This window comes from Phyllobates terribilis, unplaced genomic scaffold (assembly GCF_046119375.1).
Source record: "Phyllobates terribilis strain yellow unplaced genomic scaffold, ASM4611937v1 Scaffold_8__6_contigs__length_399053987, whole genome shotgun sequence".
In the NCBI taxonomy this organism is placed as follows: Eukaryota; Metazoa; Chordata; class Amphibia; order Anura; family Dendrobatidae; genus Phyllobates; species Phyllobates terribilis.
Genome location: NW_027362768.1, coordinates 56,270,140 through 56,282,190, shown reverse-complemented (window position 1 = coordinate 56,282,190; position 12,051 = coordinate 56,270,140). Strand labels below are relative to the sequence as shown.

Here is a 12,051-nt window from a genome sequence, read left to right as displayed (position 1 = left end):
ATTCTGATGGTGTAAACTGAAACTCTGATCAAACACTGATATAATGGTGATCCAAAACACTGATGAAACTTGGTCCATTTTTTACATACAAGAAAGATTACGAATATCTGAATGTCATATACTACATAATAAATCCTGTCGTCTGGCTTACTGCTTTAATGGCAAACAATTCAATGTCAAAACTTATGATTTCCTGGTTTAGGAATTATATTATACAAAACCTGTGAAGATCTGAGGCTTTGAGTTGTAATAATCAACTTGGCAGGTTAACAATGCAACTATTTTTTATTACTTACATCCATGATTTTACAATAACTCCATGTAAATGGCCAAAATACAGTGCCCCCAGTCCACATGATCCCCTCCCTGGGACGTTAGTTCCACTGCCTTTGTACCAGGCGATACTCACTGTCTCCCAAATTTTGGTTGGCTCATAGATTTTGTATCTCCAGCCAGTATAGTCTGTAGTCACAGTCCACGCTCCTCCAGATGACAGATAAAATGATAGAAGCACAAGTATTCAGTAGCAACTTTAAGAAAGTTCATCAAACCCAGATGACAGATCCCACAACTGTAGCACATTTATCCAGCCCAGTAGGCAACCGATCTCCAAACTCGACAGGCCATCGATTCGTGGGCTCTAGGACCTCAGCCTAGATCCTCTCCCTTCGACATCATTCCACACTCTCTGACTAAACATATGGCTTATCCCCCCCCCCTGGTATCAGCCCCCTGAATGGGCAGAAGTGTTCACACACCCCTCCCCAAACCTTACTGTGCATTAGTGGAGGTACTCTTTCTCAGGCTGAATCAATCACCTGAAACTGCATGTGAAACCCAATGTGGTGACTGCATTTACTATCCCCATCCACACAATGGGACTAGTTCCTGGGAGAACAATGGAATGATTGCATTCCTTGATTATTAATCTTGTGTCTGGCCTTTTGTATGCATAAGATCCAGCTTGTACATCTTCCTCTGCTGACTGTCACTGAATGGAATTATTGATTCCTGAGGCTGAACTGATAAGCAAGCAAATCTGTAAGAAAACACAGCAATAAGACTGACGTAACTGGTGTTCCGTGCTGGAAAATGTCTGCATCCCTTAGAGCCACAGACTCCACTCTACTTCCATTGGTCTAATAGTCTTTAGAACAAGGCCAGCTCCTCAGACTCATCTCCCACTTTTTCAGCACGGACACAAATGTAAGAGGTTTCACCTTCACGAGAATGAAACTTTGTATCATCCAGTTTCCTCAAAGCGTATTCCATGTCGTCTTTGCGAATATACTCCACAATCCCAATTCCACCCTGGTGCACATCAGCATAGCAGACATCTCCAGCTTCTCTCATATGATCTTTCAGATCTAGCCAACTCCCCGATGGGGGAAGCCCTGAGACAAGGACTCTGTATTCAGTTCGCTGGGATAAAGGTCTGTTTCTCCCTCGGGGGTCATCCATATCCCTGGTTTGTCCTGGGAAACTCAACTCGTACCCGACGAGAACTAAACTTGTATCCATTGCGTCCAACCCCAGAGTGCTGAACCTCAGCTAGGGGGATGATCACTTGGCAGCCTGGTAAATAATGTTCCGGGGGGACAATATCTTGGCTGACCAGGGTGATGGTAGACCCAGTGTCCCAAAGTCCCTAGGCATTCTCTCTGATGTCATTCACCTCCCCCAGATCACATTCCTTCATGGTAATTACATTTTGTGCATTACTCACCACAGGCGGGGGGTAGTCTGCATGTTGAGATTGCTCCGTTCCTTCTCAGCTGATGCAGTGTGAACTAGTCCTTGGCTTCAAGTTACGACATTAGCCCAGTGGCACACCAACCCTGCTCCTAGGTTATTTCCCAGCAACACCTCTATGGGTAAGTGCCGCACTACTCCTACATCCACCATTTCATGACTGTGACCGCAGTTTAAATGTAGTCGGGCCCTCCAGCTACGTTGACTAACATATGGCTGTTGGAAACAATACATTGGTCCGGTACTAAATGTTCTTTTATCAATGTGACCAAGGCTCTGGAGTCACAAAGCCCCGCAGTCTCCACGCCCTCTACCCAGACCGGCTGCAGATGCTGGTTCATGGTCACCGTGGTGTCCCATCTAGTCTGGGACACTTGTCCTTGTACCACATAAGCCTCTTCCTCTTCCAGTCAGAGTAGTGGGATCCTTTCTCCCCCAGCATTCCAGCCCCATTGCAGCACGGTGTTCACTGTTTGGGGACGTGGATAAAGTGGGCTAAAACGTTCCCAGAATTACCTGCCAAAGTGTCCCATGCATCCACAGTTATGACAGCTTAACCCCCCTTCGCCCCAACATGGGCTGTACTTCGGGGCTTGGGAAACCTCCCCCACTTTGTAAAGTCCGAAATCCCCACAGTTCCTCCTCTTGCCGGTCCATGGGTCTTGCGGGCCTCCCTGTAAGCTTCTGCTCCCGGCTCGCTGATGCTGTACTTCCATGTAGCCCTGGTCGATTAGTAGACCAATCATCAGTCAATCTTGCAGCCTCATCCAGGCTCAGTGGTTTTCTATCTGCCACCCATTCTTTTATGTCACCTGGGAGCTTGGACATGAATTGTTTCAACATGAATATAGCCAGGACATAATCTCCTTCACGAGCCCCCAGTTCTTCTATCCACCAAGTGTATGCCGTCTGTAGTGTGTTAGCAAACTCCAGGTGTGTGTGTACACTGGGCTTGTTAGTCTCCTGAAACTTCCTCTGGTAGGTTTCAGGCCTGACGGCATACCTCTCTAGTAATGCGCTGAAAACGGTATAGTAACATCACTGATATCCAGAAGACAAGTTATTAAAAGATCTTGCTTTTCCGGTCAGGCCAATGCTCAAAAATCTAGGCCAGTCACTGACTGACACCTCATGCAGCAGGCAGAGGTTTTCAAATAACCGGAGATGTTCATCAAAATCCGAGTAGTCATCATTGAACTGTCGTATATCTCGGGCCCCTCCTGTTATCCACTGTCCTCTGCGTTGGGGTGGGTTTGGGTACTGCTGCTTGCACACCCAGATATTTGCTTAACACTACCACCTACTCTATCTCTGTGGCCCGCTCTCCTAGCGCCTCCAGCATCCGTGTTACCTCAGTTGCACCATCCTCCGTCACCTGGATGACAGCCCTGGGCTGTGGTCCCTCCATGGAGATGCCCTCTTTCACATCTGAACTGACCTTCTCCTGTGGTTGTTCACGGTCCCAGTCATCCAAGCATTATATTAGGGTCACCCGGTTGCCCTCCAGCAAAAACTCTTGCTCTCTCCCAGAGAAAAGGGCTATCAGCTCCTCCTTCTTGAGTCTTTTGTAGATGGAGTCTGCCATCTCTTCTGCCAAGTCACCGCTCAGTAACTTACCCTGGTATGTTGTCCAGAGATAGGTGATCCCACCCGCTGCCACCACTTGTGAAGATCTGATGTTGTGGGTTGTAATAATCACCTATACGGGTTAACAATGGAACTATATTATTTACATCCATGATTTTACAATAACTCCATGTAAATGGCCAAAATACAGTGCCCCCAGGCCACATGATCCCCTCCCTGGGACGTTAGTTCCACTGCCTTTGTACCAGGCGATACTCACTGTCTCCCAACTTTTGGTTGGCTCACAGATTTTGTATCTCCAGCCAGTATAGTCTGTAGTCACAGTCCACGCTCCTCCAGATGACAGATAAAACGATAGAAGCACAGGTATCCAGAAGCAACAGTCCTTAAGAAAGTTCATAAAATCCAGAAGACAGATCCCACAACTGTAGCATGTTTATCCAGCCCAGTCAGCAACCGATCTCCAAACTCCATAGGCCATCCGTCTGTGAGCTCCAAGACCTCAGACTAGATCCTCTCCCTTCGATGTCATTCCACACTCTCTGACAAAACATGTGGTTTATTCGTCTCTCCCTGGGATCAGCCCCCTGAATGGGCAGAAATGTTCACACCCCCCCAAAGCTAACTGTGCATTAGTGGAGGTATTTTTTCTCAGGCTGAACGCATCACCTGGGACTGCATGTGAAACCCCCTGTGGTGACGGCTCTGCTGCGTCTACTAACCCCATCCACACAATGTGACTAGTGCCTGTGAGAACAGTGGAATGATTGCATCCCTTGATTACTAATCTTGGGTCTGGCAATATGTATACATAAGATCCAGCCTGCACGTCTTCCTCTGCTAACTGTCACTGAATGGAAACATTGATTCCTGAGGCTGAACTGATAAGCAAGCAAATCTGTAATAAAACACAGCAATAAGATTGACATAACTGGTGTTCCGTGCTGGAAAAAAATCTGCATCCCTTAGAGCCACGGACTCTGCTCTAATTCCATTGGTCCAATAGTCTTTTGAACAAGGCCAGCTCCTCAAAAACCAATAGAAATATTTGAACAAAGAATTATTTTTTCTTTTATGATTTTCAATATAATTTGTAGATTCATATCTTGTAAAGCATGTGATACAAGCAAATACCAATGCAACATCATATAGTACACATTATATGACTTTATATACTCAGTAATGTAATATTATTCACCGTACCTGGTAATATAAACACCTTATCATTTGAGGTGAGAAGGTTTCCATCCTTATACCATGAGATACTGGGTGGAGGCACTGCATTTGTTTCGCAATACAAAATCAGTGGGTTGTGGACAATAATATCTTTATTATCTCCATTTCGTGGTATAACATCGCTGTCAGTATTTAGCAGAATTCCAGCTAACTTTAAAAATGTTGGTGGAACTAAAAAATATAAAAAAGTAAAAAAGACAATTTCCTCTTAATGCCATCAAAGCCTTTAAGCTATAATCAAGATTTCTGAATAATAAAATACAGCAGAAATTAACATTTATACAAAATTTTTAAATTGGAAAAAAAATAAAATAAATAAAAATGTATTGCACACTACAGAAAGTAGAAATAGTGAAAACATGGAATAAAGCTAAACATAAACCATATAACATGCATTTCTCTCACTGGTCAATTGGCGAGAGTCCAAAGGACACCTACAAACTCAAGTGAACTCAAAAGAACACTGGACTGCTTTATTCCTTACTATGTAACTGTATGATTTAAAATAAACAAAGCGACCACCCTTTTAATAGTTCAATTCCATACCAGACAGAAGTCTAGCTTTATATTTCAGGATGCTTATTTACATGCAGGTCTAACCTTGCACAATGACATCAAAGTCCTTTTCATCTTCACCAGCAATGTTAGAGGCCACACAGGTGTAACGTCCAGTATCTGATAGCTGTGCCTTATCTACATGGAGTTTATATCCATTCATTTGTAGAGGACTCTCAGGACCAAGAGGCTGTTTTAATAAAAACATATTTATAGATATAAGATTTACATATTTATCTTGCTTCACTTGATTGATTGCCTATCCAAATATCCAGGTACTTGAGAAATTTATTTATGGAAAGACTATTACGTAGATGCTTAGCATATACCAACTTGTCACTGAATCACATAGCTACTCTGTGCACATTTCTCATCTCATTTCCTCTCATCTCATGTATGAAAATGGAAAGATCTATGTTTTCTAATGAAGAGATTAATCAGTGAAAATGAAATGGGTTGTCTCAAGTTTAGATGTTATCCCTTATCCATGGGGCTGGGAGTCTGACCGCTGGGCCCCCCACCATTCCCAAGATCCGGGGCTCCGAAGAGCCCTGTGTAAATGGTATGGTAGTCGATCATACACACTGGCTACCTATTCATTCTTAATGGGTCCATCGCAGATATTCAACCGCAGGTTACAGCTGGTCTCTAGCACTCCCATAAGAATGAATGGAGTGACATTTTGCATTTACTGACCACCGCTTCATTCACACAGGACTCTTCAGAGCCCCGATTCTTGGGATTGGTGAAAATCCCATTGGTCAGACCCGCAGCAATCTAAAAGTAATTCTCTTTCCTATGGATCCGGAATAATTTCTAAGCTTAAGAATACCCCTTTAAACAAAAAAGAAGAGATTTTAGTAAGAGATGTGCAGAACTACATGATTTTAAAGACAATCTAGTCCAAACCCACCTAGATCCGTCAGAGGTAGAAGCTTACTTTCCAGACCTGGTTGAAGGTAACTACCCACTCCCCTCATATTACCTTATTGCACAGAAGATGTATCTTTCCTAATCTTACTGCTCATGCACAGTTGGTCACAAGAGACTAAGCCCAAATATTTTAGTAGAACTGGCCTACAAGCCTATTTATATTGCCATATTGCCATTTTGAATGAGGGTTTCATTATAACAGTCCTGTGCCAACTACTATGGCATCATGGCTGAGTTTAGAGATTGGCTGCAGTGGTCACGTGCACTTTAGTCATAAGATCACCGCTATAGCGTATTAAAAAAAACAGGTGTAGCAGCAAAGATCTGGTGCTGGACCAGTGGTAGGTAGGTACAGAATAGTTTTTTTCTACTTGACAATCATATGCAGTAGATAAAAATATAATCTCGAAATACCCTTTTTTGAACCAGACATTTTTGTTATGGAATTTGTTATGAATGACAGCAGTGTAGATGACATTACATAAATCCTGTTCTAGTAATCTCTGTAGTACCATATCTTTGGAGAAGTTCACACACTATGTGCGCTAGGAAAGTTTCTTTACACATTAACATAAGATTAATTTATGTTCATCAGAATTGTAACATCCATGTGTGAACACGGTCCAACCACGCCGGCCACATCTACTAGGGGGCGCAACGTTAAGGCCGTGGTTGCCAGTTGGCAGCGTAAGTGCTGCTCGGCTAACTCCTAGGCCTGCTGGATTTGTGCTCTTTCTGTTCTCTATTTTTGTTTGATACTTTAGGGGTTAACCTTGATTTATTTTCTGCTGGAGCCATGGGGAGGTCCTAGCTAGTTAAACCTTCAGCAGTCAGTCCATGACTGCCAGTTATAGCTATGCCATTAGCCTTGCTACCTGGTTGTATTGTTCTCCTGTATTCGAGCATCTCCTGTTATTGACCCCAGCTTGTTCTCTGACTACCCTCTTGCCTGATGATTCTGCTCTCGTTTCTGGATTATTTTTTTTTGACATGACTTTCCTGACCTTCCGTTGCCTGTCTGCCCTGCTGACCTGCAATCCGGTAGCTTTGTCGGTTACAAGAATTATGTCAAGACTTCAATAAGAGGCAGAAAAATAATATGTTGGTGACTGACCTGTCCATCTTTGTACCATGTGACAGTGGCCATTGGGAAGGCCTTCACTTTACATTCAAGAGTGAAGTTTGTATTAACTTTGACTTTCACCTGCTTTGTAAATGTTCCAAGGCCAGACAGATCATCTTTTTTAATTTGTGGTGGAACTAGAAAAATGAGACCTAAGTCAGTATGAACAGTTTGCTTTTACAATAAATACATTCCTCAACATTGCTGTGGTTATACCAAAAAAAAAAAAAGTTGTGGTATTATGGAAATCTTGATTATTATGGATTGATAGACTTCTTAATGTTGTGCAAATGATTAAAAAATTGAAAAATAATTCTAAATATCTCAATTTATTCAGTAACGAGTATGAGCAATTTGCACAAAGATACTTTACACACCTTTACTGCTATCAATGAGGTTATTAATGGATGTCAGAGGAATGTTCTGCCACGCTGAATGCACTTGCGCATGCAAATCATCAATATTCGCTGCTGGCAGCTCTCTTTGCAATTGCTGACCAATTATGTCCCAGATGTGCTCAATGGGAGACAAGTCTGGAAACGCTGCAGGCTATGGTAGTGACGCGCCCAGGGGATGGGGGCGACTCGGCGCCCGGGCCTTGTTGCTGGTTTTGGGGGATGCCGCAGCAGCCGGCTCCCGGGGCCGTACCCTGGGGTCACTCTTAAAAGCAAGGAATAATGGGGGAAAGGTGTATGGGATAGGGAAAGTTCATGACGCCACCTGTGGTGTCTGTTGAGGATCACCAGCGCTGCCACAGTCCTCTGAGGCCAGTGGTCCGGCAGCTTGGTTGGTGCAGCTCCCAACAGGTGGAGCGGGGCCTCAGGGCAGCGTAAAAGAAGGGATGCAGGACAGAGGGGACCCAGCCGGGTCAGAAGAAGAATAGGCACACACACGACAGTTCACTTCAGATACCTTTACTGGTGGTGTTTCAGGCACGATCCAGGGCACTGTAGGGTGAAGGGTGCACTTCAGGACTCTCCCCAATGAGTGGGTGTGGGGCCTCCTGTTTCTTGCCTTTTCCTGTTAAGTTTATGACTGACCTGAAGCTAGGCCTAACTTGGTCTTGGCACCTGCTGACCTGGTGGTAGGGCCTTCCGTTGGAGATCACACTCCCTGGTCTCTTGGGCCTCTGTGATTCATGACCCTGGTATAACGGTCAGCTTCTGGTGTTCCTGGGACATGTAGTTCGCCAGGGGTTCCGGTAGTTTCTGCTGGTCCTAGAGATCCCTGCAGAAGCGGACCCGGTGTCCGGTAAATGGTTGTGGGGTGAGCTGGTTAAGCTCCTCTGCCCCCCTATGTAGCTCACTTACTCCACTTGCCTTCGGCTGCACTCCGGGCCCTCACTAGGCTTCACACTGGCAGTAGGCCTCGCTACTCTTCACTGCTCTTACGGCGTCAGCACGCCTTGGGCTCACTGACTGAGCTTCTTGAGTTTGAACTCTCTCTAGAGGGACTGGAACTACCTCTGTCCCCTGAGGAAACTGTTCTCTAGACTGAACTGCCTAGCTCCACCTTTCCTATTTATATCCCTAACGGGCTACCTCTGGTTGTCTGAGGTGGAAGGTGGAGGTGTGTGTATGCTACGAGGGCCTCTTGTGGAGGAATCCGTCCATGCTCCCCTCCGGGATCTGTGGCACTAATGCGCAGCAGGGCGCCACAGTAGCACATTTAGGCTACACAAGCTGATTAAAGTAGCACAAGCAACATGAAGCTGCCTAGCATTGTCGTGTTGAAAAACGGCTCCTGAGACGCTTTTGAGAAATGGTAATGCCACGAGAGCTGCCAGCAATGGCTCTTCATAATTTCTGCTTGTGGTGCTCATACTAGATCCCTAAAAAAATTGAGATGTTTTGAATATTTTTTGTCCTATTATCTCCATAATAGTTCAACTTCTCCTCCATGGAGTTGCAAAGTGAATTATAAGTATATAGTTTGTAACTCATGACATTGTAATGAACTGTACCATAGATTTCCAAATTATAATGATGTTCATCCTGTCCTGCCTCATTGGATGCGATGCAAGTGTAGCTTCCAGAGTAGTCTTCTTGAGCCTTCAAAATCTGCAGTGTTTGGCCACCTAGATAAACCAGTCCAAAGATTAAGGAGAGATAGTGGTATACAGAGCTTAAGCAACTAGTTATGGTCTCTCTTTAAGGTATTGAAAATGTCATCATCTAATTCCAAATCAATAATGGTTCTTTGAAAGGCCTGTTTAAAAAGAATTTAAACTACTGGACTCACATAGCCAGGGCTGGTTTTAGACAAAGTGGGTCCCTGGGCAAAAGTTTTAAGTGAGGCCCTAAATGCTAACGTATTGCACCATCACATTCAAACAATTAGGTTGCATTTACATTCGCAGTGCAGACAGTTAAACAAGCTCGAACCAGAATATTAAAGCAGTTTGGCGCTTATTTACCGGCCTCTTCACCCGGGTTCATGAAGAATGATGGGCACAGAACCATCACTAGTGGATCAATCTGTCCCCATACATTATTATGTTATCAGCAGCACATCTGCAGTTTACACCGGGCGATGTGCTGATGAGAACAATGATTTTTGTTCCAGCATAAACAATCCAATCATCTGATGAATAAGCAGCATTTTTCCTACCTATGAACTCATGACGATAATGTCTGCAAAGCTCTGTGGAATTAATGGCACTATATAAGTGAGTAAAATAAAAAAAATATCTAAAATAAAATAAATAAATAAAATTAACTCATGAATGTGCAGCCAGGATTTATAAATGAATGCTACATAAACACACAGTATCTGAAACAAACACTGTATGTTACAGACACATAGCACACATGCATGTGTACACCAAGCACATACATACACACACAATGGCATGTAAAAGTTTGGGCACCCTTGGTCAAAATGACTTGTTTCAGATGCTTCACATCTCGTATCTTCACAGCATAGACAATTGCCTTCAGATGACCCCAAAGATAAAAGTCTAAAGGGGTCAGATCGGGAGAACTTGGTGGCCATTCAACTGGCCCACGACGACCAATCCACTTTCCAGGAAACTGTTCATGTAGGAATGCTCGAACCTGACACCCATAATGTGGTGGTGCACCATCTTGTTGGAAAAACTCAGGGAACGTGCCATCTTCAGTGCCTAAAGAGGGCAACACATCATCACGTAACAATTTCAGATATCCAATGGCATTGAGGTGTCCATTGATGAAGAATGGCCCCACTATCTTTGTACCCCATATACCACACTATACCATCAAGATACGAGATGTGCAGCATCTGAAACAACGGATACTCTAAGCCTGTGCTAGTATTTCTTCTGCGGTGTTGCTATCAGTGTGTCAAGAGTGGGTGAAGAGGGTTGCATTGACAATCCAACACAATGGGCAGCACTTTGAACACATTTTATAAGTGGTCATAAACTTGTAAAAAACTCATGAAAGAATAAAGTTACGTTAAAACCAAGCATATCATTGTTTTTCTTATGAAATTCTCAATAAGTTTGATGTGTCACATGACCCTCTTCCCATTGAAAAAAATAAAGTTGAATCCAAAATAGCCAACTTCAAAAATGACCAACATGGTCACCACCCATCTGGAAAAGTTTTCCCCCTCCCATATACTAATGTGCCACAAACAGGAAGTTGATATCACCAACCATTCCCATTTAATTTAGGTGTATCCATATAAATGGTCCACCCTGTATATACACTGCTCAAAAAAAATAAAGGGAACACTTAAAAAACAGAATATAGCTTCAAGTACATCAAACTTCTGTGAAATCAAACCGTCCACTTAGGAAGTAACACTGATTGACAATCAATTTCACATGCTGTTGTGCAAATGAAATAGACAATAGATGGAAATTATTGGCAATTATCAAGACACACTCAATAAAGGAGTGGTTCTGCAGGTGGGGACCACAGACCACATCTCACTACCAATGCTTTCTGGCTGATGTTTTGGTCACTTTTGAATGTTGGTTGTGCTTTCACACTCGTGGTAGCATGAGACGGACTCTACAACCCACAGAAGTAGCTCAGGTAGTGCAGCTCATCCAGGATGGCACATTAATGCGAGCTGAGGCAAGGTTTGCTGTGTCTGTCAGCGTAGTGTCCAGAGGCTGGAGGCGCTACCAGGAGACAGGCCAGTACACCAGGAGACGTGGAGGGGGCCGCAGGAGGGCAACAACCCAACAGCAGGACCGCTACCTCTGCCTTTGTGCAAGGAGGAACAGGAGGAGCACTGCCAGAGCCCTGCAAAATGACCTCCAGCAGGCCACAAATGTGCATGTGTCTGCACAAACGGTTAGAAACAGACTCCATTAGGGTGGTATGAGGGCCTGACGTCCACAGATGGGGGTTGTGCTCACAGCCTAACACCATGCAGGATGCTTTGCATTTGCCACAGAACACCAGGATTGGCAAAGTCGCCACTGGCGCCCTGTGCTCTTCACAGATGAAAGCAGGTTCACACTGAGCACATGTGACAGATGTGACAGAGTCTGGAGACGCTGTGGAGAGCGATCTGATGATTGCAACATCCTTCAGCATGACCGGTTTGGCAGTGGGTCAGTAATGGTGTGGGGTGGCATTTCTTTGGAGGGCTGCACAGCCCTCCATGTGCTCGCCAGAGGTAGCCTGACTGCCATTAGGTACCGAGATGAGATCCTCAGACCCCTTGTGAGACCATATGCTGCTGCTGTTGGCCCTGGGTTCCTCCTAATGCTGGACAATGCCAGACCTCATGTGGCTGGAGTGAGTCAGCAGTTCCTGCAAGATGAAGGAATTGAAGCTATGGACTGGCCCGCCCATTCCTCTGACCTGAATCCGATTGAGCACATTTGGGACATCATGTCTCGCTCCATCCACCAACATCACGTT

General features: G+C 44.5%; 1 protein-coding gene across 3 annotated transcripts in view; it reads right to left on the bottom strand.

The window, feature by feature from the left end:
* The window catches only part of HMCN1 (hemicentin 1), a 924,522-nt gene that overhangs the window by 423,008 nt on the left and 489,463 nt on the right, over positions 1–12,051 (bottom strand). For all 3 annotated transcript variants that reach the window (XM_073642974.1, XM_073642975.1, XM_073642976.1), the window contains exons 51-54: positions 9,150–9,263; positions 7,178–7,323; positions 5,176–5,320; positions 4,543–4,746 (exon numbers count right to left, since the gene is read on the bottom strand). In XM_073642974.1, the coding sequence (XP_073499075.1) occupies positions 4,543–4,746; positions 5,176–5,320; positions 7,178–7,323; positions 9,150–9,263 (609 nt within the window). The remainder of the gene's footprint in view (positions 1–4,542; positions 4,747–5,175; positions 5,321–7,177; positions 7,324–9,149; positions 9,264–12,051) is intronic.